This window comes from Helicoverpa armigera, chromosome 12 (assembly GCF_030705265.1).
Source record: "Helicoverpa armigera isolate CAAS_96S chromosome 12, ASM3070526v1, whole genome shotgun sequence".
NCBI lineage: Eukaryota > Metazoa > Arthropoda > Insecta > Lepidoptera > Noctuidae > Helicoverpa > Helicoverpa armigera.
The window spans coordinates 4,802,853-4,830,290 of NC_087131.1; the positions used below are offsets into that span (position 1 = coordinate 4,802,853).

Consider the following 27,438-nt stretch of genomic DNA (forward strand, 5'->3'; position numbering starts at 1 on the left):
TTAGTTCGAATTTACATTATTAAGAATTGCAATATATTTTAAAAGGTCTCTTTTGAATGAATAAAAACAGGAGCAATTGGGATTGATATTGCTGTATTAATATTTCTTTTTCCGCGTAGCTTTAAATTCTGGAGGTTCTTGTTACATGATATCTGGTTTCTGTGAATTTTACGCTTATAATATTTTGTAAAGAATTTGTATAAAAAAATACATTTATTTTTAATCTCCAACAATCAACATCACAAAGAGAAACAGTGACTTAACAGTTGTAAATACACGAACACTTAACAAATATGTGTAAAAAAAAACGTATCTAAAGCTTACCTACAATCTAATGAGTTTGTGTTACCATGATACACCTATGTCATTGAAATAAACAAGTGTTCTTAGAAACGCATGTTCTTGGTGAAGAGAATCCCAGAATTTCATTCTTTCTTCAAAAGGGTTTCTACCTTTAGTAAGCTCTGACCCAATGCTAAGGTAGTTTAGCTTATCTTGATTTTCAACAGGATCCCAAGTTATTTTCAATAGTCCGTCGCTCTCATCAGGTGTTGGATTACTAGAAACAGGTATTTTACATTAGAATACAATAAGCACTAAACTCACCTTTAACTCGATTAATCATAAATTACATATTGCGATCATAAATTACCTGGTTTTAGCAAAATTTGTCCACATTTTGACTACTCGTCTCCTTGTTGTCATTGAATCTCTGCTACCTTTGCAAATATCTGGCAATCTAAGGCGGAATATAAATGGAATTTCTGCACAATGACCAGCAGAGTTTAAAAATCTCATGTCTCTGGGTACTGACCATTCACCAGCATAATTAACAATGTAATAATATATTGGGCAATTTGGTGCCATATTACTGTGTATTCTTACAGTTTTATTAACATAATATATAAAAAAATAATCACTTATCAATTGTAAATATTGTGTTCTTGTGTCTTCCCGTAAATGTTCTTCTCCACCCAAATAAAATTTGAGTAATTGATGACCTATGACTTTTGTCAATTTATCTTCTCTCGCCAATGATCTTGGTACTAAAAGACTAGCGTTTTCGTTAAACTTTTCGTAATCTGAGTAAAAGTCTTCTTTTATGAATTCAAATAAAGCAGCCTCTATATTATTGCTTCCGATTATTAATGGCACTTTATTGAAATTACCGGACTTCATGATGAGAAGCGGACTTTTTGTGATAAACGCAGGTTGGCCCTCAAAATCAACTTCAATGCATGGTTTAAAGATTGCATCAATAACATCTTGGTTAGTCATCAAACTGGCTTCAAAATTCATATTAAAAAATGCATTCATAATGTCCTCCGCAGGTAAGGAGCGTAACTCTTCAACTACTTCTACACTAGAAGTTTTTGTTATTTTCAATTCATTTGCAAGGTCCATAACTGCCTGAGAGGGATTTTTGGCTATTGCCCAATTATTTAATGCACTAGCGCTTTGTATGATTGCCTTATGGAAAAGACCTGTTGCCATTGGGGACAACATCATTAGGTGGACTATAGCTCCTCCAGACGAACCCCCAAATATAGTTACATTATCTGGATCACCACCAAAGGCACTTATGTTTTTTTGAACCCATTTCAGGGCCATTACTACATCTTTCAGTCCACAATTACCAGGGGCTGTAAAATCATTAATAGAGAGGAAGCCAAAGGGTCCTATTCGAAATCCACATCTAACAAATACAACTTCTTGATCATTGATAAGTGAAGGATCAAATACATTGTCCAGAATTCCTGTATATGCATATGTCCCTATCCAGAACATAACAGGCATGGGCTTTGCAGGTTGCGTACTTGGAGTAGAAACTTCTATGTATAGGCAGTCTTCAGAACCATTTATACTTTTGTTAGGGATTAAACATAAAGGCAAAGGTGCCTCTTTAGTGGCATCAAGTACCTGCTTCCATGGTTCGATTTGCGATGGAGGCTGGAAAAAACATTAATTGTTTATTGTTGTTGATTGTGTGATAATATTAGGCGTATCTCTAAAAATAGTAATTAGTTAATATTTAATTATCGTAAATATGAAAAAAGTCAGCATTACAAAGCATTAAATAATCTTATTTTTATGATTCATGGTGAATAAGTAGGTATTAGTTTACACCTATCTAAGATATGTTATTTATAGTATCAGAAAGATTGTGTAATGTTGTAATAATTATGAGTTTTTACGTCTTTTCTTTTTTCGTCAAGTCCTCACCATCAGGCTCACTATTCTATATGTTAATGCAAAAGTTACTCTTGTCTGTCGTGTTTCCCAGAGTTTGAGGCTACTTTTTTCCGTTTGCGGGAAGTATTTCTCTCGGGACTTGGGAAAGTGCGGGAAACAGCTAGTAGACGGGATAAAGAAATATACAAATAGGTATCCGAATTGAGGACCTCCTTTTTGGAAGTCGATTAAAAATAATTCATTTTTTAGATAAACTTGATGACTTCAATGGGGATTGCTTTAAAGTTAAGGTAATGCCATTCCTACATTAAGCCTTTATTTAATTGGCTGAATCACGAAAGTATCAGTTACCCGGCAACTCTTTAACATCTGACATTCAAGGATCAGACTTTACCTACCGCAAATTGGTAAACATAGATAAGCATAAGCCAAAATAACGTGATGTCTGCTTTGCGTGGGACTACAATAAGACAAGAGGTCAGTTTTTATCTTTTAGGTAAATACTAAATTAGTACAAGACTTAACAAATTACTGGAAGCAAATAATTCTCAGCTTCTGTTTGGGTGACCAAGGATCGAGCGTTGAGCGTTTGTTTGAAGGATTTAACTAAGTTAATTATAAATTAAGTACTTTGTTGTTTTTAAATGTTATTAAATGTCCTCACGAGTTTATAGGGATTCCGTGGGTACTCCTTCGCACCCCAGGTAATAACAGCATAGACATTGCCATCTAAACGGACAAATAACTAGCATTCTTTCGCTGCATATTACCTATCATCATTCTTACGTTGCTTTCTCTTAAAGAATTAGGCGCGGAATGAATGAGCATTCGTTAGTTTGGTTTATACGCACCCCTGGAAAGAAACGAAAAACGCATATCTTCACGCTTGCTGATTTCAGACTACGGTATTGGTATTAGGTATGCTATTAATTTCAACAGTCCCGAGAGATTTAGAAAATGTCTCTTGCAACTGTAGCGTATTTTTCTTTGCTAGCTATTGAGTATAACTATTGATTGATTGATTGAGCTATATGTTTCTATGTATCTACTTGCTTGTGAACCCATTAGTTTAATCATTTTGTGACCTTAGTGTCATCACAAAATACATAGGTACAGAAGTCAATCTACATACAAAGCGCGTTCGAGTCACGCAGACATAGGTGTCTATGTGTGCGTGTTCACAGACGCGCTGTCTCAAAACAACTCAAAACAGTGCGAGCGCGGCTGCCGTTTTCTTGAGATACGCGCGTCACTCACAAGGTAGATAAATGTGCACGCGTCTGTAATTTGACTGTAATATTTTTAATTTTAATAACAAAAGAAAAAGTAATAATGGAGCAACAAAAAGTCGTATTATAATTGTTCAGTGGACGGTTGTTTTTATACAAAAATAAACAGTGAATTGTCGTTTTTTTTAGCCTGCCGTATTACCTTTAGTACCTATGTACCTTCTTATTTTCTCATATTTCGATGGTTCGATTAATAAACGCAGTAGGTAGGTACAGTTAGGTGGGTAGGTAAGCGCCCCGGGGAGGCCTCTGGCCCAATGCCGTAATAAGTTTTGCTAGTGTCGACCCAGGCAAACCTGCCTACCTACCCTCAAAGATTATTACTAGTAGGAGTTGATAATTTTTGTGATCATGGCGAGAGTATGTTGTAAGGTAGACGAAATAAAACTCGCACATCAAGGTTTCTGTAGGTAGAAGCAAGCTTAGATCGGGGACTGTACCAGCCCATTACATACAAAAATATTTTTTTCACAAGTAAAGAGTAGGGTAAGTATATATGTATGAATAACAAAATTATAAATTGCGGTTTCTGAAAAAGTTCGGCATCTCGTTCAAACGAATTTCCGTTGAAAGTGTTTATTAACTTTAAACTTTATTAAATTTTCCTGTTTTATCCTCAACAATACATCAAATAATTAGATACGAGTACCACTACCACGTTAGTTTTATGCGCATAAAAAAGTTGACAACCCTAGCGCGACCGCCGAGTTTAGGCATGAAAAGTGAAGTACATACATGAGATTGACTTCTGTACCTATGTATTTTGTGGTGTCATCGTGACCATGGCATTAACGTGTAATAATATTGTAATCAATAATTATCTATAGAGTTTTGTATGGGTAAGGTAGATATGAAATTATAATTATGTCTATAGCTATAGATAAAGCAAGAGATGTTGCTTCCTAGAAAGTCCTTCAAATTAATCTTCAATTCACTTCACCAAAATCCTATGCCTTTTACTACAAAATTGCTTTCAATGCCATAATGTTTGACTTGAATATAACATTGATGACTAAAAATCTCTTTTTTTACTATAGGTGATTGAAAACCCAACATCTGGTAGGTCTAACGTAAATATGCTGTCAAACAAAACATTAACTCCTATCCCATCTGCACAGCTGGCTCAATTGTAGTCCTCTACATCTTTGAGCCGTCATCAATCAAGCTAAATTATAATAAGTATGAATAAAGCTTAGGATAATTAACATTTTGAAGCTCTTGAAACCACTTCATAAATTGTTTATTGATATTCATGAGAGTATTATCCAAAACTGTGATTTTCAGGACCTTGTAAATTAAAGTAGCAATTGGCTTTGAGTGTTTCAAGGTTCATCATTTGATTGGTGTCTAACAAAAAATATTGTTTGTTATGTTTTTCTGTGTAGACATCATTTGTAAAGGATGCACATTTAAAGCTATGTACTAACTTACACTTATGTGTTTGATTTATAGTATTTGATTAGAAAATACAGGATTCAGCAATAAAAAAAGTGTTCTGAATAATGGATATGGTCAAATCATAACACACATAATTTAGTCAAATGTCTGAGATACATAAGTCATTCGGCAATAACACAACATTTTATTACAATTAAAATTTAGATAACACAGTAATTATGTAGTTTGTTTATACTAGATGAATTTTCTGCAATCAGAGTAACATTTATTTGTACCTAAATAATTAATTCATAAAAACTGGTGAGGATCATTGGCACATCCAAACTTCATATATGAGCTTAGGCTACAAGTATAAAACTTGTAAGGAGCTGCAGCAAGATTAATTTAAGTTATTTCTTAAAATGCATACAATTCTTATATTAATATGCTTAAGGTCTATCCATATTATCCCAATAAATTAATATTTAAAAAAATTAAAACTTTACTCACCAAAAATCTCAGGCGGCCGAGGGGAGGTTTGGCATAAGGGATACTACTAAATTTATAATAAGTTCCTTCATCATTCTTATCAATTAATCCACAAACAGGGCCATCTTTTGTTTCTACAATGCATTTTGAGTCTTCTGGTATAGAATCCATGTTGTTTGTTTAACCTGAAAGATTAGTATTAGTAGGATGCTTACAGACTTTGGTACATACAAACTGTATGGGTTGGCCGAGTGACACAGGTATAATATATATTTCAATATAATTAACACTCTGTTATTAAAGAAACAGGTTGTAACTTGTTGGTGCCGACTACCTGAACCGAGTCATACAGGTTTAATTTTATTTGTCACTATGGACAGATTCACTTGTTTCTTTATGTGAGTCAACACTGTACCGATCTGTACAGAATTTCCTGTACCGGAAACCTGATTCTTTTATGTTAGCACCCTTATGCATGAAGTGTTTTTATAGGAGGTATGTGAATGAACTTTTTATGTTTTGAAAAAATATTAAACTGAACAAATAATTTTTAAACAATCTTTTTTTACTGAAATCAATTTTTTTAGCCTGAAAATGAAACTGTACCTAACTAATCCTTCTTGAATGAATTTAAAATAAACTTTAGGTAGGTATAAGGTACAATCTAGATTAGAGTGATAAAGTTACAGATTATCTTTTTGTAAATAAACATAAACTTCGTTGTTTTCGATTCATATAATTTTATTAGATTACTAATTAATACAATTTAATTCTGTATCTACAGATGTGCGGTGGTATTCATGATTAATCTAAAAATAATGATCTTAGAAGTAGTAGGTACTTACAAAACCCGATGAGATATTTCGTCACCAGCGTGTATAAGATGAAACTTTCTTAACTAAAATATTTGATACAAAAACAACGTCTAAAATAGTGTTAACGAGTATTACGTTTTGTGGCATTGACAAAATAGTTTTATCAACACACGAGATATTACGTCAGTATGTTTTTAAGTACTGATTCAAGAGACGTACTGCTCAATGCTCTTGGAAACGAAATTATTTACACAATTAAATATTTGTGATAAGTGTTATCATGTCAGTGCCTATCAAAAAGTTGCCATACTTGCCACATCTCAAAAATACCATATGAATATAGTAGTTTTTGGGCCGCGTTTTGTTGTTTATTGTTTTAATGAGAAACCAACTGTTCTTGTTACATGTACTTGTTATAAAACCAACTGTTCTACTTTATATTATATTAAGTAAGATTAATTTAATGTAACATCAAACTAACAATACAAGACTTCCTGATAATTTATACATAATAGGCAGTGTCTTACAGCCAATTTCTTCATCAAAAGTAAAAGCCAAAGTAAAAGTCAAAGTAATGTCAAAAGTAAGAGCAACGGTCAAATTCGTTTTTTTCTATTAGTTTTGCTGTTACTTTAGCTTTGAAAAAACGAATTTGACCGTTACTTTTACTTTAGACATTACTTTGACTTTTACTTTTGATAAGAAACTGGCCGTTTATAAGTACCTACATTATACTTTCCGTTTAAAAATACAATAAATTATTTAGGTAGGTACTTATTTAGGTACGGTAAAATCTCTATAAATCAACGTGTTAAACAGTGCTGTAACTTGTGACTTTGATTGTCGTAAGGTAATTGCTTAGAGTGGTAGCGGGAAATTCAAAATAAAATGTTTATTTGAAACGTTGCCTAAGCCTATGTGAACACCAATCAACACCAACAACATAGGTAGGTCGTCGATATAGGTACGTACATTATATGGATACAAGTGGGTACAGCAGCCAATTTTCGTGACGCTATGATTCCTGGAAGATGGTTAAATTAGATATTTACTACAATCTATAATGTAGATTGTAGTAGATATCTAATCCCTACCTAGTAAGCTTGGATTCCATTACATTGTTTCTTACATAGGTACAGGTCAACGTAATAAAAGCGTGTTAAAATAATGCTTACAACCGCAGAACAAAATACTAACTACGTATAGTGCTGTGAAAAATGCAGCTATTTAGCGTGGCGCGCGGAAGAAACAGCAAATCAAAATCGGTTGTAGATTCATCGATTTCAATACGGTGATACCTAACAGGCTACCTATAATATGTAGGTGGGTACCTCGTAGGGGGAGAGATGTAAATATGTCTAAATTGCTTCCCCATTACATTTATTATTCAGTATATTGTCAATAAGTGAGACAATAAAGTGATTTCATTTTCAATAGGTTTTATAATCTCATTTCCATAAGCATGCAGCAAGCCACCTCCCGCGAATTGAACGTTGTCAAAATTTAATAGGAAATTGAGCGAAATATTCATTGCCGGAATCCAGCCCCTGACGAATTCGTTATCAGATAGCTAATAATCCAATCGGAATGGGCTGTTCTTGGGTGGGGCAGAATTGCTTCAATCGTTTGCCGACAAAATAGAGTTAATATCCCCACACAAAAAATGAACTCAAAGTTTGATGCGCTGCGGACTAACACCACACACTTTACATGGCCTAGTATTTATAGACGAAAGAAGCTACTTACCTGCCTAGTTACCTATTGTTATTGCAGGTTTGTCTTTAGTAGCTATGTCATAAAATCTGAACTAAAACTATTTAGTTTTATTCGGCTATTATCTTTGTTTTATTTAAAGTAAGAACAATACTCCAATTCAAATTATAAGTCAATGTAAGGGTAAAGTTTAATAATGATACCTAAATGAGGTCCATGCACTTATATTTATAAATTGATCCGTCTTTTTTGTCTTTAAACAAAAAATTAACACAGGTTACCTACAATCGAGTAGCTACCTACATACATTAATTAAATGAAATGATTAGCTTGTAACACCTACGTTACACGAATATTGTAATTAGCTACAAAACAGCATTTAAATTGTATTATAACTCGGGTAACGCGTACACGAATCCCGAAGGCTATGTCTCGGCTTGTTCAGCCTCGATAGAACATGGGAACGACTAATTGCCGGGCTGACAAGCGCGTGCGATTGGCAGCTCGTAGGCACGCGTGTGTGACAGATCAAAGCTCCACTAATTAATATCACCTATCAATGTCCCCAACAGAACATTGCTGCCTCTGCAAATGAGAAAATTTTCCAACAAAAATCGAAACGAGCGACAGAAGTTGTATGGATAGAAAAGTAGGTACAGGTTGTCTATATTTTCAGGAATCGTGTAAGGTTTTGATCACAAAATAAAGATTACAAAACGTCATACATTGTCACCTAAAACAATTTTTCCTTGCAAGCGAACTGGTAGGGTACCGACTGTACGTAGGTACTTACATAATATATCTCCAGACATTTCTGTTTTGCTGCTACGAATATGGCATGAAGGAAGAGAATTACTATTATCCAGCCAATGTTCCAATCGAATGCCTCCGGAGACAACGCAGATTGTGACGGAAATTTGTTTCAAACGTCATTTCAAAATGTAACCACCCACCCTGCCACGTCGACACTGCAAGAAAAATAGTCATTTCCTTACTTGACGTAGGTAGCTACTTCGCGTTTTAGATATTTTGTATTTTATTTTATTTAAATATTTATTTTATTTAAATAAGACTGAAAATAGGAAATTGAAATTTGAAATTCAGCACGAATTATAAGATTAATTTTCAAGCATGAAATGTGTAGTTAGAGTTACATTTGAATGATGTAGATAGTGTAGTTTAGTTACCTATAACATTAGAATATACTACGACCTTACCAGATTCTGCCATAGATATATGCAGACATGATTTACATAAAAACTATCTAACTTAGTAAATTCCTTTTACCAAATTCGAAAGGAATGGAAGTTTGGAAGCGATCGTTCAATTTCTCGATGCGACGCACCAAGGCAGAGGGATCCAAATTGAAAGTCACTTGAGAAATGATTTTCCGAGTTTGTCGGATCTTCTGATAAACTGCAGACGCTTCCTGACTGCTCATTGCTTCACAAGTTAAATGTGTAATATGTAGGTCTTTATGTATAAATATAAACGGGTAACTTTTACTACTGAATCTTGGTTTTCCATTTCTATTTATATTTTCCTCCGCCTCTTATACCATCTTAGCCTTTAATGCAAAACGGCATGAAACATAAAATAAAACCCACTTTACGACTCAAATTGAAATCCCCAATCTCATACATAAATATTGACTGTAAAGTGTTTTTTTAAGTTCTATAAATATTATCAGAAAAGGCAATGTTAACTTAAAATGTGCATAACTAAAGTGGTTTTGTGTAGTGTTTTAATACTTGCATCACTTTCGTTATGTCAAGCATCAAAGTATGAAAAAATTACATTCTAAAAATAATACATTACGCCTAACGTTACGCCTTTCTTCCCAACTGATATCTGTAATGTTCGTTACTACCATCTAAGTACATTTGAGTTTTTTAAAATATCTGGTTGTACTTTAATCAACGATAAAAGTTGTCCTGTTTTTTGTTTGACAATAGGTACAATATTATCGAATACTAATTCAGTTGAATCCAGTGTTCTTGAATATGAAGAGTGAATTAAAAAATATATAATTTTCAAATATTAAATGAACGCATTTTGTGTAGTACAAGTACAAAGGCTCACGTCCTTTTTTCAGGAGTGCCGATGCTTTAGCAATAACATTCGATACAACAGTTGCTTTCTACGAAATGTACATGACGTGTGTAAACTCAGAGATTCCTTCAATGAAGTGAGTTACTTTTTTTAGATAATTTTTTGCTTTAGGGCTGTTTGTTATTTGCAAAAAAGTTGTTGCAGAAGTTTTTGCAATTATTAATTAGATACGATAGATCCAAAACTCGGAGTGCGGTTAAGCTAGTTGTAGCCGGCCACATGCTAAATACTTAGATAGGTTTTTACGGTCTATTCCTATTTTTAAAAAGCTGAGTCCATCTCTATCACTAATGTACATGGCTCAACGAGACCCCGGCCGGTCTGTCAGGATCCAAACCACAGAGAAGAAGCAGATAGCTATAATTATTTTTAAGATGTTTTTAAGTGACTTTGTTTATGCATTTCCAGGTTTGCTACAGACGATCTTAAAAGCTTCGTAAACTATCCATCCAAAACGACGGTGGGGTTTGCACCGAAATTTACAAGTAACCGTAGGTTTTTTGCAAATATGGTGAGCCATCCAGAATTCAGAAATACGCTTGCTAGAGATGAAGAGGAACTCAGAGCGGCCATGATAAAGAAGATGAGATATTGTGACTCAGTTGTAATGGATCAAGAATTGCTACAACCTATGTATGAAAGAGAAGTGGACCAGTCGAAAATATAGACCTATTTTGATGAGCAAATTTTTTTTATTATTTATCTGAATTAGGTTAGCAACGGGGGGCTGCTGGAATGTTCGAAGGTGTTTCTGAGGCACTAGTTCCTATCTTTAACAATTTTTAATGCAGATGGTCACTCGGAATGTTAACGTAGGTATTTATATTAGAACTAGATGCAACAAAGTGGACTAATTTACAAAGTACCTACTGGCATGTAGGGCATTGTGTCAGGTTAAATATAAATTACCAGACCATTTATATCCTAAAATAGATTTGATTATTTAAATTAAATTTTAAATTAATTAGTGAAGATGTAAGGGCTGTCGACGGAATCGTTGCTGATCTGAGGAGAGATGATGATATATACTATATATATATCTACTTTTTGTAGCATTTACTTTGATGGGATATTCAGAAAAAAACTTATCTCATTGATATATGTACGATTCACTTTATTACATTGTTAACGCAGCGACTTAAAAAAAACGTTATGCATGTGTTCGACAATTCGAGTAACTGTTATGCTTGCTGTATTTTTTTGTAATTACAATGTTTTAAACCAAATATCAAGCTGGAATTTCCCGCTTCGAATTTCCTTGGGCAATTTGTTTCTGCTTTTCGCCCCTCCACAATTAAATTTAAAGTGAACCACCGGAGACTTTGGAGAAACGTTGTTTTGATTTAAGAGAATTAATTAATGTAACTTCCAAGTATACGCTCTCTGAATAGCGGGAGCTTAATGTGTAATAATCGTTATGCTTAGTCTCGATATAATTAAAACGAGTACTTTGCTAACTTCAAGCTCCTTTGAAACATTTTTTAAGCCAGTTTATGTTACAAATAAAGGAGTGAGGAGTTCGTATCAAAAAAGTTATATATATCGGTATGCAGCATAAATACTGAAAAGACGTGGATTTTTTTTATCTTGGATTTTTAAGTACATTCTATTTGGAAATAAATATGCGCGATTCTTGAAAAAAATAACTGGCTTTAGAACCGCCTTACCTTACATGATCCAAGGGTTGCAATCCCATAGTGACAGGTTAGAATAACATTACGAAATATTTATAGGGGTGCCAATTACGAATTCGTCCGACAGCTGCGCTCTAATGGAGTATTTCGTAGTCGCTCTAGCTTCAAATGAACGGGCAACGTCGCAGATGTGGCGTCGACGTCGACGAGTTTGGTTGGCACTGCTCAAGGGACAAGCGATTAAGATTGTCTATGAAGAAAGATGAAGTAAGGCCACGCAACAGAGGGATGCCCATGTCGAGTCATTTGTACCAACGTTTGTTTGTTTATTGTCATCAACATTACGTGTACCTTGTAACAAGAATAATCTAAATGATATGAAATCATGATAATTCTGAAATTCCATAGCATAGACAAAGAATGTCCCTATATTTTCTGTATGAAAATCACACGAAATGAGTTCGATGCCACGTTGGGCACGTACTAATCAAACTTACGTAGGTATCATAAAACCAATGATTTTAATTTAACCAGGGAATTTAAATTCCGAAATCGCCAATCCGTCTTGAGAAAGCGTGTGATTAATGCTCATTTCTTCTAGACTTGTGCTCTGCAGTGGGACAACAAAAAGGCTGATGGTGACGATGCATAAAAAGTCGTGGTGGCCTAGTGGGTAAAGGACCAACCTCTCAAGTATGAGTGCGCGGGTTCGATCCCAGGTCAGGCAAGTACCAATGCAACTTTTCTAAGTTTGTATGTACTTTCTAAGTATATCTTAGACACCATTGGCTGTGTTTCGGATGGCACGTTAAACTGTAGGTCCCGGCTGTCATTGAACATCCTTGGCAGTCGTTACGGGTAGTCAGAAGCCAGTAAGTCTGACACCAGTCTAACCAAGGGGTATCGGGTTGCCCGGGTAACTGGGTTGAGGTCAGATAGGCAGTCGCTTCTTGTAAAGCACTGGTACTCAGCTGAATCCTATTAGACTGGAAGCCGACCCCCCCATGATTGGGAAAAAGGCTCGGAGGAGGATGGTGACGATAAATAAAAACTCTATTTTTTTATCAGTATCGAGCTATGTACAAATCCCAAAATTATCTTGCACGCTTCAGTTTCAAACTTGGACTAAAGTAAAAATGTTCCGGTACTGCGGCCACCTAGTCGTCTCCTTTGAACGTTTTCTTGCATGTAATTTTAATTTTATTTTAGCTAAAATTTAATTTTGAATAAGCCTTCGTTATTTTAATGAAGGAGTTAAAGAAATTAAGCGCTTAAGTATCATTAGAACGATAACCTAGTCGATTCCTTGTTGTGATTATAGCAGAGACTGTATCGTGACAATAATAGTGTGTGTTTCGCTTTAATGGGGCGAGTACCAGCATTTCGGTGAGGGCTGCGGGACATTGCAGGCTGAACAAACATAATGTTCAATCTCAAAGCACTTGAGTGTGCAGATTCTGCCAACAAGCAAATGAAACGCCCGGGCTGCACGTTTTGTGTACAACCCTATGATGCATAAACCATACATTGGTAAGCGCTCATTATTCCGCATCCTTACTTTAGTGCTGTCCTGAAAGATTATCTTTTGAAAAATAAAATCTTTCTGTTTTGTTTTTGGGTATTAATTAGAAGACTAGTTGAGTGCAAAAATGTAATGAGATAGTACTTTCTATTTAATTTTCATATTGTAAACATATAGCGTGTAAACAAAATCGTGCAACCTAAGAACTATGGCAGAATAGGCTGTGTGGAAAATGGAAGTAAATATTTGACAACCTATACGTAAATATTAAGTAACCAAAGTACTTACATCGTAGATGCGTAGACGCCAAACTGTCGCCAATAATAGCCGGGGATGTTGAGGTTTGTTTGTGCAGATAACAGCACCGGATGGAGTCCGATCTTGGGCTCCGGGCCCCGAGACCCGAGCCCGCCCCACCCACCGCATTGTGACGCTCGCCAACCAACTAATTATCTCATTCGGATATCATAAAACAAGTTGACTGGAAATCTACATAAGCCCTTTTTCAAACAACCTTATCCGATCGCACTTCGTTAACTTTGTTCAAAGTATCTGTCAGTTTTATAGCGCATATTTCTAACAGATATATTTGAACAGAGTTGCGTCTTGGATTAAAAAAGAATTTATAGGTTGGCGAGCCCTTTCCCCTGATATAGATAGGTAACTCTTATTTGTAATATATAGGATGGAAAGACATTGTGCTATTCTAGTCTTTTCATGCAAAAACAGATGGTAATGGTCTCAGGGGCTGCGGACAAACGATCACCTTTCACACCATTAGGTTTTTCAGCTATGAGCTTATCACGATTTGAAAAAATAAGTAACCTATGAAGCAAGCGTCGTATATTTCCCTTGAGCCTTTTCTCTAGTCCAGTATTGGATACCTAAGCATAAGTTCTGTAGGCTTTGAAATAATATTTTATGATCGAATTCTTAACTGTCAACTTGCAAATGATGATGCATGACTTAATTTTCATGATGAAAGAAAATGAGCATTATGTACCTACAGGTACATGTTGGTCTTTATAACTATCTAGGTACTCATACAAGCATGAAAGTAAGTTTATTTATTTTTTTATGTTATAGGTACTTGATGACGAAGTAAGTGAAGGTTAGATAGGTTTAACGTTTTCATCGGATTTTAGTTCAATCTCATAAAGGGAGCAGGCATCCGTTCTGAGACACAATATTTCACTTTTTATGACGTAGGTGGCATCCAGAGCGCTATAAAAATATAAAGAGAAAGAAAGTGTGGCGGCTTTTTACGATGCCTTTAATAGTGTTACGTACCTACTAGGTACGTAGTTGTAAAGCTTTTAATGAAAAGTGTAAAAATATACAAATTGAAACGTGACTTGTTTTCCTTACTGCCAACTTTGTTGTAACGTATTTAATTTGCAGCACCGCATTCATTTGTGTAAACTTCCACAAACAAATGAATTAAGTTCCCGAGGGGGAACAAATCATAAAACCGTAACTTCGCAGCTTCGATACGATATTACCTACCTCAACATCACATGGGGAATATTAAACCATTTATTTGTTACGCCTCGTGAATTATCCAACTTGAGTTGAACATTACACAAAGAAGCGGTGGCAAACTTTTAGTTGGTGACGAGAACGTAATCTGTCAGGCAATAAGTCAGGAGTGTCAATACAACGATAGAATATAAAACATTAGTTCCCCGGGGCAGGCTCATATTTCAAGAAGGCGTGTACGTGCATTTTGAAACGAACCGAGTGTGATTGATTAAAGTGTCGACCTTCAGGATTTCTGTTTGCCACTGACCGATCCAGTACATAACTCTTGGCTCGACACAAAATTAATTCTGTACACTTACGACTTTCTTTACAATATGCTTTCGGATTTCAGACAGCTTTACTTAATATTTTGAAGGCGATTTATGGGCTTGAGAATGTGACAAATAATGGAAGATTTATTGAGAATTTTGGTTCCACCACCAGTTCTAACTTCTCATAAGTAGTTTACATTCATATGACGTAGTCGCAAAGTTTTATTTCTCCTGTTTTTGTAAACTCAAGTGGGCTTGTATGTTAAATTAGTTTAAATAGTTATTTTTACCAAAAACCTCCAGATTTAGGAACATATGAGTACTTATTTTATATGGCTCTACCGTTTAGCCGAAATAGATGTTTTTGCGTACATCAAGGGTTTTTGTTTGTATAAGGAAACAAGCATTGATACAAGCGAGGTGGCGGAGGCGAGGTTAATGAGAATGATAGTCGTTTCGCATCCGCTTGTGGCCCGAGGTGGGCAAGTAATAAAGTTTTACGCCACGACCCTTATTACAGTTCCCACGTTCAACCGCCTCTTTGCTGGACAGCCCGATTAACAATGCGTAAACGGATTTAGTTGCTACCAGATTACTGACACGTTATTGTTAATTTTGCTTTACGTAACACTAGCCTTCATTTGTTTCGCATCATTCATAGACTTGTATTTTTCTGCTTAGTTGTAAGTGGTTGTTAGTCTAGCTTTCAAGTAAGGTTTTTTCTCAGAAAGGAATTAGCAACTTCCTTTCGCATTAGACATTTATTTTTTAGTAAAAACTTGTCGCTTAAGTGCCTCTTTCACGTTCGGGGATACGTAAATTGAGGAGTCGTATTAGCGCTCTAGGGAATTTTCTAGAGCCGGCACAGCAGCTTAATGAACGCAATATATTTTTTATTTAATTCAGGAATTTTAAATAAAATGTAACTCGATTTTTATTAAATATGACAGGTCCATTATCCTTTTAGGTATATTATTAGTATTGATATTCATGAAATGTACAACTTAACTAGAAAAATCTTAAAGAAATGTTCCTGAATAATCTTATTTGTCGACTGTTACTTTCATATTGATACAGTAGTCCGTATTGAATATATTACCAAGAAGCTTTGCAAACGTTATGAATATATTTTCTGGGATAGTTACTTCAGACACTGTCAATATCAGTTGGGGAAATTGAAAAGTTATAAAAAATGATAAATGAGACGAGTTCTCTTTAAGTTATTAAATCAATAAGTAATGGAAAATTTTGCAAATAGGTACTTATTGGCTTAACATCACACGATACTTTTCTTCTATAGTGCGACTATAGGTATCACTGAACAGAACCCAAGGAATTAACAACTTCAACCTATTTTCAACGAAACAAGCAGAATTACTGGCTAGTTAGCTTTAAAAAGCAAGACGAACAATTAGCTTTTTACCTCTAGAAAAAACCGTACGGCTAGCAGCAATCAGCGCTCGTCCAGTGAGGCGGACGGTCGAGGATGGCCGGGGCTCTCGGCGCGGGGCTCCCGGTTCATTAGGTCTTGCAAGCTAAAGAGTTACGTCGGCCACTCCCGCTGCGTCAGCAGGCGTCCCTCGTTACCCTAATGACAGCGATTTTGTTCCATTGAAGGCGCACTTTTAGTTCCACGAAACCGTTTAGTGTTACCCGTCGCTAATGGCCTAATGCTTGCTTGTTCCACGGTTATTTCGTTACTTAATCACCTTTATCTAGCGTCGGTAAATACGGCGTTCACTTCGATAGGAGTAGAAAGCCTTGTACCTTTTGTTGTTCCAAATTCATTCTGTAATCGATGTTCCGATGTCTATTAGGGTTAATTAGTGCTACGATGTGCGGGTATCGATACTCTGGCATTTGAATAGTTTATCATGCTTTTAACTAAGTTACACTACTAGGAATAACACAGGTACGCAGAAAATTCAAATGTAAACTTTTATTTGTTAGAAGTAACTACACAGGTAAGATCGTAAAGCCCAGATGGCGCTGTTTTCTGCTTGCATGCAGTGCCCTTGTTTTTTGTCATTTTCTTGTGTACTTTTCCTTAAAATACTTAGATGTACATATGTTAAGGTAACTAATCTCGCGTTGGCGAGAAGCCGAAAATCGATCTCAGTGGCGTGCACTTGGAGAGGCCTATGTCCAGCAGTGGACTGCGATAGGCTGATGATGATGATGATGAACTAATCATCTAAGAGTATTAATTTCGATATTCCATAAATACCATAACTTACTAAAAGATTATATACCTCTACATTGTATTTTGGTTATACAATGTATAATTATCATTTAAGTAATAATTTTAATTCTTTTGGCAATATAAACATCATCGTCATCATCATCATCATCATCATCATCAGCCTATCGCAGTCCACTGCTGGACATATATATATATATATGTAAACATAAGTATACATTAAACAATTTTCTTATACAAGGGGTTTACGTTCGTATACTGTAGATTCCCATACGTAGGTACGTAGTTTGTACTTACCTATTTTATTGCTTTTTTACAGTAGCCATTACCTGGCTGTATAATACATAGCAACGTCGCATTAAAAGGGTTTTATGAAATAAAACTAGAATAAAACCCATACCTATTTTTTAACACACAATAAACTGACATTGTCAGCAACCATTATTTTATAAGAAATTATATACTTTAAGCATAAAATAGTTTTATTTTTTTACCAAATACTTTACTAAGGTAAAAAAAATTTAATTGCTCAAGGTAAAAATAATAAAGAGCATCAGTTCATTGAACCCGACTCTACCCGACTCTGCGTCAAAAAGTCAAATCATTTATTTCATTTAGGCCTTATGAACACTTATGAAAGGTTAAGGGTAAATAAAATAGGTTTTATTCTAGTTGCCCATTCCAAAAGTAGTTTTCTATGGAGAAGAACGGGCAAGAAACTCCATTATTTGTGGTCGTTTTCATGATTAAGACATGGAATTAGGTAACAGGAACTTTACCTGAATTAGGACATTATTGAATCTAGGTATAAATTACTTACAGCTAAATTGAAACCACATTATTATTCAATAGTCAATCAGTGGGGAATTGTATGTAATTTTACCAGTATGCTTCAAGGATGCGGCTATTATTTATACCTAGAATCTGCTCCTACACTAACATAAATAGAATCAGAATTATGTAGGTACTAGGTTATCTATAGGTCGGTTATTATGAATTAAATAAAAGGTAGGATACATAAGATGTAACTTCAGTCGCGATTCCGCGGTCTCGATAAGACACTGCCAGATCGCTCTTAGCGATAAGATCGCCCATTATGTCACCTACTTTAATAAAATTGGTGTATCAGAGTATACATCTCTTTATACCCATCTCAAGAAGTTATCTCCGTTTTGCATTGTAGGGTATTTTGAAGAATATTGAATATTGATTGAGCGTCCGAGCACGCCCGCTAGGGACAGTTACTTGGTACATGATTTGCCTAAGTAGATGCCAACATACGAAGATAAATTCGTAGTAGGTTAGTTATTTGATTGTAGTTCAAAATTAACATTAAAGAAAAATGTTGTGAGGAATCCTGGACTCAAAAGGATCACTTGAGAAAGAAGCCTGGTGATTAACGCTAATTCCTTCTCGGTATGAGAAGGGACCTGTGCTGTTGTAACATGTACTATAATAGTAGTAGGGCTTAAAATTATTACGAAGTTAAGTTACATGTTACATAATGTCCGATGATGGATGTATGCAATATTCGTTCCCAGCAGTTCAAACTTTGCATCCGTTTGAATTTAGTAGATAAATAAATGGTGCGACTATATGTATGGTTGTGCGTCAAGTAGGTACTTATGTACTATCAACACATGGTACTACATGCGCATATGTTATTATGTACAGTCGAGGTTTTCCTTTTTATTCGGTTTACCGCGAAAACCCGCCATTTCCTGACTATGATTTATCTTGCGGCCTCTAAGCTGAGGGTCACTTTAATAAATGTATTCGGGAAAGGTGCTCTTAGAATGGATGGGAATATTCTGGATGCAATAATCTAATATACAGAAAATATAGACGTTTCCGACGTGGCAGTATTCAATGTATTACATTATAAATACACTAGCATCGTTGAAGAATTATTGCGGGCCCCTAAGCGCAATCTTGCATCGTGTCAAGATTTCTCCCTTCACAGATGAACACTATTTATCAATATATCTATTAGGGATGGTAATTTATCTAGTAAGTTGTAAAATACATTCTAATATGAACGTAGGTATGTATTAGGTATGCAATTTAAGTATAAATATTAAAAAAGGTTTCATAGTGTTACTCATGTTTATGAAAGTGATAGTTCACATATGTGGCTCGTATTCATAACGTTTCCATTGCGGTCTATTTGATAGCGCGAGCCTTCACAAAAAAAGTCATAACTTTGGCATTAGGCGGCCAACATACAACATGTTAGAGGTGCTTGAAGTACGATGTTTTCCTTCTCAAGTTATTCAGAGAGGGACAAGAAAAGTTCAAATAACCCACATTAAGGAGTGCAATAAAAAGACCCTTCGAAAAGCCTTGCGGGAGCAATTCATGAAAATGCTAGTCGAACGTTACGGTGAAGATGTTTGAAACAGTACGCATAAAGGGTTAAATAAGGTAGGCCTTACAAAAAAAACTTTTTTCTTTTCAGATACCTAGAAATATTATAAGATCGGTTGGAAAAAACAACTCAAGTGTCAGTTGAATACAGTCATCAAAACTAGCAATAAACAGTTTCAATATTGGCCTGTTTGCTTTATTAAACAACATAGTGGCAAAAATTGTTTCCCGTTCTTATTATTATAATGCCATTTTTTTTATTTCACTTCCATCGCGGAAACGTACACAAGGCTATAAACTGTATACCTACCGTCATAAGATAGTTATGAATAAAAAACTGCTGCAATGTCGCACAATAATAACTTATCGTTTAAATCATGCTGTCCCTCCTAGAAAGCCCAACAGGGAGCAATCTCAGCCGTACCGACCGAAAATATAACGCACACTTACAAATACTCGCGTCCTTAAAATAACGTATTAAGGAGCGCCGAGTATGACATAAATAGTGGTGGTGTGGAAGTCAGTTGACTATATAAAAATGAGGTTGTGAGGGATGTAAAAGCGGCGGCAGGGCGCCGGCGCCGCGCCTCTCGGCTCGCATCGCACAGTCCGCAGACAGACCCGGTGGCGCCGGCAGTGCCGCCCAGCCGCGCTGCGATCTCGCACGACACACCACGCTACGTCCCGAGTCACGTGGTGCCGGACTCTCGTCGCTCGCCCCACCAGGTAGCCCGTCGCCACCTGAGCCTCAGGCCTCCCACACACTATGAGTGACACCAATGTGACTGACACTGCGCCTACTTGAGTTTTCGTGTGTGTGTTAACTTACAAGATGTTTTGTTCATATAAAATAAACTCGATAAGTGCTAATGTGATTCTAAGAAATATGTGTCGCCTATGTGAACTTCAATACCATTTAACATTCAACCCGGCTTAAATTCGAGGAGATTCAAACGATATTGTCAGAAATGGCTGTATTTTTTAAACGGTGTTTATTTTTAACGGTTATATTTTGGTGGAAAGTAACTAATCTGGCTTCAATTTGTCTGGATAGTTGTGTGTGTACTTCCAACACAACTTTATGTCAACAATGTTCGTATAACATCACGTTGAAGGAGTACACAGACGTGCATCATCAGCTGTCTGTGTGCTGCAATGAGGAGACTCCAATGTTATGGTCTCAAGAGTATGTCAATAAAACAATAGCCCAAGTAACCGCACATTTTGCTACAACTTGTAATGCGAGTATTGTTTATTTTGACATTCCACTATTAGACACGTACTCGCTACAAATAAGAAATAACAGTTTTATTCAAATAAGGATAAATGTAAGAAGACAGAACTTGAGAGAAATTGATTTATCCTCCAATAACTTGCAATACGTTACCAAGGGAGTCTTTAATAACTTCCTGAATCTCCGGAAACTTATTTTAAGCAGAAATAAAATTATTAATATATTTGAAGAGAGTTTCAATGGATTGACGAAATTAGAAACTTTGGACTTGTCAGAAAATAATTTGACTATGTTGACGAACGTGTTTACACCACTGAAAAATCTTCAGCATCTCAACTTGAGTAGAAATAACCTCGAGTTTATACATGAGAATTATTTCAATAATTGGCTATTGCAACACTTAGATGTATCTCACAATAACTTAAGGAAATTAGCGCCTGGTGCTTTACAATTACTACCAAATCTGGCGCGATTGCTACTCACGGATAATCCGCATCTCGGCATCACACAATTGGATACACAATTATTGGTTGGCACCGGCCGGCGGCTGCAACAAATAGATGCGTCAAGAACAGGCCTGCACCAAGTCCCTGAAGCATTTACACATTCAGTACGGTTTCTGTCGCTCGTCGGGAACAGAATATCAAGCGTCAGGTGCGGGGATTTCGATAGTTATCCTTTACTGCAGTCACTAGATTTCTCTGAAAATAAAGTAGTTTCTGTAGAAGATGATTCACTCGGTAGATTGGAGATGCTTCTATTCTTGAACATAAATAAAAACCTACTCACAACTGTTCCAAGATCGTTACCAGATGAATTAAAGTATTTATCGATTAATAACAATCTCATCAGGAATTTGTCAATACCTGATTTGAAGAACTTACCCAATTTGAGAATTTTATTGTTACAAAACAACGATATACATTACATTCAAGACCATGTTTTTGACGACTTGCTTTCGCTAGAAATGCTAGATTTGTCTAACAATCCGATACAAACATTGTCGTGGAGTACATTCGACGGGCCACTATCGCTTCGAGATTTAAGACTTTGTTACTTAAGCTTATCAGTGCCAGAACGAGATGGCTCGTTTCCAATGTCGTCGCCAGAGAGCGTTCAAATGTTACATCTGCAGTCCAGTCCCGGCCTGGCCCGGCAACTGCTTGCTGACTCCGCGGCTTTAGCTGCCTTCTCACATTTACAATACCTAGACTTGAGAATGAATAATTTATCGGAGATCAGAAATGATTTGTTATTTTACTTGGCCCAACTTAAAACTTTGAGATTGCATGGAAACAACATAAATTGTAGCGCAGAATTATGGTTAAAAGACTGGATGAACTGGAACAAGAGTTTGTCCAACAGTGAAACTTGTTACTATTCCACTTCCGAAGCTAAAGTTGAGATAACCAAATATAATTGTACATTTCCCGAAACGTTTACTATAAGTGACAGTCTTCCTCCAGTCAACCTGTACAGTACTGAAATGATAAATAAGTTGTTGAGATATTACGGATATCTAAATAATAAAACCGAGAAATCGAATAAACACGGGAACAGTAAAAACAAACACGAATATAAACACGAAATCATGAAAATTAAAAACTTGAAATCTCCTCCGCAGTTTAAAAATACAACCGTAAAGAACACCGATAAAAGAGATAACTTTTCCGAATTAGTAAAAGGAATTGAAAGAAATGAAAACAAGATTTCCATAAACGACTACATAAACGAAACAACTATTGTCAAAGCAAGGGAGTCCTCTAAAATTTTGGATCAAAATAAGCTACAAAACGATCAGCTTAATATTGACCATAGATTTTTAGACATAGAACCGTACTTCTCAGTGCCAACTCGTTATTATAAAAAAGATCCTAAAGATAATGACAACCAAATATATCAAAAGAATAGATCAGGAAAGCGTTTAAACACGCCACTGAATATAACTAAAAAACTTGAAAGCATAGTCCTTGAGTCCAAATCGAGTCTCGTTTTAAGTAAGAATTTCAGCGAGTCGGAAAATGTGACCGTACAAGAGTTGGAGACTACACAACCAAAATACAAAATTGAATATTCGCCGTATCAGTCGGCCGATAAAAGTTATGCCCAGTACATAGGCACAGTCGCAGTAATTGGGCTAATAGTGATGTCCTTGGTACTGTGGCTGAGTTTTCGCCTGAGGTACAGAAGAAGAAACGTGCCCGTTGTCAACACGGAGGCCGAGGACCAAATAGAGGTGTCGAATATCTCCGGAGGGGTGCTGTGGTGACACCTGCGGGCAGCCGACCCCACGCCCTTCGAATACGATTCTCTCCTAACGTAGAACTCATGCAATGTAAGTATACTTATAATTAATCAACAAATCTTAAAGTACTTCATGTAAACATAGATTAATGGAAGCTCGACAAACAACTGACATTTATGAATTTGGGATACATTTAATATTCAGACTGAAGTATAAAAGCAACTAATGGCGGTTCGCTATGAAAAGGTATACATTTAAACATTTAGTATGACAGTGTTGTAGATACAATGCTCTTTTGTTTCAGTTCGAAGCGGTCGGCTGCACGAAGTATGGACGGCGTTTTGTGATATAATTGGACGTACATATTTTTTTATGAAATAAGTACAAATAGATTGGTTAACTGGGCAGCGGGGCTATGAATCGTTTTGTCAGTGTAAATAAATTGTTTTGTTAACTTATGGTGACCGTAGACCTATTTTTATGTAAAGTCGTTGTAGGATCGTGATTTTAATTTAGATACCTAACCTAGCTGACTTCATCTACTATGCCGTACATAAGGGCTTTTTGTGGTTAGGCTGCAACTTACTGTACATAATTATGATATATCGCAATACGTAATGTTAAGTCACCATATCGAAGATAAGTTTCTTGGTGTAGAGAGAGTGGTTGTATGTCTATGGCCGAAACTGTATTGCGCAAAATATCGTGAAAGCAGATCATGTCTTCCCTTTGAACCTTGTAATTATAACGTAAACAATTTATCGCGTAACAAGCTCTTCTTAAGTGCCAAAATATTTTATTTCGTACTAAAGACTTTGTATCTTGACTGTCATAACAAATTCATTAAAATGTAGTTCCATTTGTTATATGTTTTGTACTATGTCAGTATACTTGGTGGTCATCATATTACTAATGTGCACGTACCCTTCATGGAACAAACCAAATCTGTGGGCAGTCAAATATTTGTCCAGATGCGGGATGTGAACCCGAAGTAAACACACAAGTCGACAGCCACTATTGCATTTATGAATCAACGGTAATGATATGTATGGAATGAAACAATAAAAGGCATTAAAAACACATGTTCGACACAACATAAGGCTAATTACGAGAAAAAACTTTATGTATATTGAATTATTTGTGCACGAAATCTTTTAACAACAGTGAAATATACTATTGTTGCTGCTTTAAAGTTGAATATGAAAACAAACCCTATCAAGCTATTGAAATTAAAAAGAACGTTAGAAAATCGTAATACAATTCCGACAGACATAAATGTTATTATTATGCTGAAATGTAGTATGAAAATATCCTCTAAACTATGTTTATTTTATGATGAAAATGTTGTGAAGAATTTCAAACACACTTTTGTAAAAAGAAATCAGCTTTTGATATGAAGGAATGTTTAGGTATTGATATAAATAATTGAATCAACTGATTTGCGACTTGTATTAAGTTTTTCTTGATTGAATCAGTGTGTACAGAATGTTCATAAGTTATTTCAGTTCAGTATATATAGCTTACGTAAAAGAACATAAACACTATTTTAAGTAAGTATATAAAAGTACTGTATATTACTAACAAAAACTAAATAGCCACGGATTAATTTGTTGATCAGTAGTTTATATTATACGCAGTGTTTCACTTAATACTTAATGTTATTTCATTCATCATTCTGAAACCTAAGGTTGTAACTTGATATATAAACATTTTGACGAAAATGATGTGTAGATATATGTTTTTACGTGAATCGTAGTTTATGATGTACAAACAGATAGCCAAAGATTTAATAAATAATAGATTGAGTAAAATATTTTTATTTATTTGAAGACAATCAAAAATCCGAATGTATTCTTTTTGACTAAAAAATTCGTGAAGGCGTCCGATATTTGGAATAACAAAATCCAGATTACAATGTTCGACTTGCTTACACACCTGAAGAGTCAAATATGAATAAAAAGTCTCTGAGATATACATTTGTTCGAAAAAAGAATAAGTCGACTAAAATGTAGCAACTGAACCGAAAGTAATTTTCTTTAAGACTCATCTGAAGAAAAATTGTGATTATTTGAATAGAAAAAAGAGAACGCTGGTAATGATTTTCACACCGACTTGAAAGAAGAAGGTACCTATAGAAAGAAAATGTTATTTTTTGTGAATGTTTACTGATTACTTTGAAACAGTATGATGGATTTGCATAGCAGTAAAAGGTAAGTTAAATTACGATTTATGTATTATATGTAGCTACCTAATTATTTAATATACGTTGGTTCCATATTTTCAGATACAGCAGTATTTTTGCTGTACATGAATATATTTTTTATAAGTTTTCCTTTTTAAATATGAACATGAAACATTTTTTTTAACCATTCATTTATTTAACATGTTTTTTACTTACTCATATTTATTGTTATTCTACATTTATTATCAACAACTTGCAACTTGCAGAAACCATTCCAGGAGGCATACAGGCTGGCACAGGACAGAGAACGCTGGCGACAGCTAATAGTCGGCGTAGGAGATGGGGTCACGATCCTCAACGAGTGAGGGACCGACTAAAGAAGAAGAAGATCAACAACTCACAAAGTGTTACAGCTTTTTCTCTCTGGTGTATTTTTCGAGCATGTTCCAGAGCGACACCGCTTGTTTAGTAGAAAAAAACCGATCGGAAAATCTGCCAGTGTGAAAAATCTATAGGTACCTAATAGATTTTTCACACTTGTGTGAATAGGAGGAATAGTACGTGACATAAGTTTATAGTTACAATGACATCTTTTCACGGTCAGCCATTCCTGTCAGACAACCTTTAACAGATGTTACCTAATGCAATCTTAACGATCAACGTAAACTCAGAAACTAGACCGATAGTCATATAAACATAGTTTCATAAGAAAAGCCATTTGTAGAGAACTATAAACTAGATATATTATACAGGTCACGAAGATACGGTCGGGGTAAGTTCGAAACATATTCTTAAGTAAGCATTTACATTATGCGGTGGTATTTAATTAATGGTGAAGTTGGCTCAAGTTTCTTTAGAATCTAGAACAAGATATAAAGTGATTTCTTCTGGAGAAAGCGAGGATTACTGGCAAGGTAAGTACAAAACGATAAGAAAAATGCAGTATCCGTATTTTTTTCTGTTTAATTAACTTTTTTTTCTTTGATTAAAGTATAAATGACAATGCAAAGATTTGAATCAACCCGCTATCGCTTGGTACGTTGTCTCACGGACTGCTATAGATTACACCTCACCAATAGGTCTAAAAACTTAAAGTCGAGTAAATTATAAAAATAATGAACTGTAAATAATTAAATGGGCTTCATTTGTGAACTTTCAATACAATACCGATAATTTGCGGCAAGTATTAAACTTGGTCATAAATCAACTTTCAGTGGCTAACTTTCGATACTGTTATTAATTTAGCGAAGTTGTTAATCAATTGCCAATAAGCTTTAGAAGGTCAAAGGTGGAACACACATTTCAATTTTGCTATTTATTCATATTCTGTGTTTACGTTACAGGTATTCGTAATAAAAACTCATTTTATAATATTATGTTACTTTCTTCTCTTCGGTACATAGTTCGAGTATGAAAGCCAATATTTACCTAAATTAAACTACTTCAGAAAATAAAATAAGAGCTACCAATAATTATGAAAAATAGGATAGGGCTCTTAAAGTGTACTTCATTCGAGTTGTGTTGAGAGTGATTAAAATCTTTCTAAAAGGGCGCTGAATTAATAAAGCGTTGTTTAATTTCAAGAATTATTTGTTGATTAATTAAGTTTTAAATGTTTACCACTAATCAAGAGCTTTGTTGTGGAGAACCCTGGCCTATTTTGTACGAAAAAGTCGATATTTCTTTTTGAATTGATACTATTCTATATATACCTAGGCTGCTACTAAACAGTATGATAAATATGCTATTATGTTATACGTATTCCACTCATAATGATAAACTTGTCATATTAAAATAAACTATAATACTACGTAAGTTCAAACTTCCTTAATCGAGAGCGAAAGCGATGAGCATTATGACAAGGAACTCGACGATAGCCATTTCATTATGTCTAGGAAACCCAATCGTCTGACAAGCACCTTTGAGCAATCCACTCCCTGATCCTCATGAGTCAGCACTTTCTGTTCAGATCAATATAGTTGCCCCACATCGTGAGTCTAGGTGGACTATTTCAATCCCACTCCACGAATCCCAACCTATTTAAATATGTCGGACTGTTCTCATTCCCAAATACAATTAAGACAATCGTTCCAACAAAAGTAGTTGTTATTAAAACTATATGGACTATGAATGAGAAATTACTTTATCCCCCATTTTATTTTACTAGATGAGCATATTAAAATTTTACAATCATAGTTGTCGAATTGGGCCACAAGTAATTAACTTTTGCAGCAGGTTCTGTTAACTGACATAATTAAGGATTTAAGTAGTCA

General features: G+C 35.3%; 3 protein-coding genes and 1 long non-coding RNA gene across 6 annotated transcripts in view; 2 read left to right on the forward strand and 2 right to left on the reverse strand.

The window, feature by feature from the left end:
- Positions 1 to 27,438, reverse strand: part of LOC110374954 (large ribosomal subunit protein eL24) — a 215,331-nt gene that overhangs the window by 13,654 nt on the left and 174,239 nt on the right. The window lies entirely within an intron of this gene.
- On the reverse strand, positions 77 to 6,481 carry LOC110375211 (juvenile hormone esterase). 2 transcript variants are annotated; one of them, XM_049838789.2, is made up of 5 exons: positions 6,194 to 6,481; positions 5,370 to 5,533; positions 921 to 1,950; positions 653 to 731; positions 77 to 559 (listed from the first exon to the last, which is right to left on the reverse strand). In XM_049838789.2, the coding sequence occupies exons 2-5, from the start codon at positions 5,517 to 5,519 to the stop codon at positions 346 to 348; spliced, it is 1,473 nt and encodes a 490-aa protein (XP_049694746.2). In that variant the 5' UTR covers positions 5,520 to 5,533; positions 6,194 to 6,481; the 3' UTR covers positions 77 to 345. The 2 variants fall into 2 exon arrangements, with proteins under 2 accessions (XP_049694746.2, XP_021188932.3); XM_021333257.3 differs by having other exon boundaries at positions 653 to 1,950; positions 6,194 to 6,476.
- LOC110374768 (uncharacterized) lies at positions 9,095 to 10,736 on the forward strand. The gene is made up of 3 exons (XR_010276998.1): positions 9,095 to 9,658; positions 9,972 to 10,064; positions 10,397 to 10,736. It is a non-coding gene; the product is annotated as an uncharacterized LOC110374768 (long non-coding RNA).
- On the forward strand, positions 20,096 to 24,793 carry 2mit. Its single transcript, XM_021333173.3, has 2 exons — positions 20,096 to 23,073; positions 23,288 to 24,793. The coding sequence occupies exon 1, from the start codon at positions 20,473 to 20,475 to the stop codon at positions 23,005 to 23,007; it is 2,535 nt and encodes an 844-aa protein (XP_021188848.3). The 5' UTR covers positions 20,096 to 20,472; the 3' UTR covers positions 23,008 to 23,073; positions 23,288 to 24,793.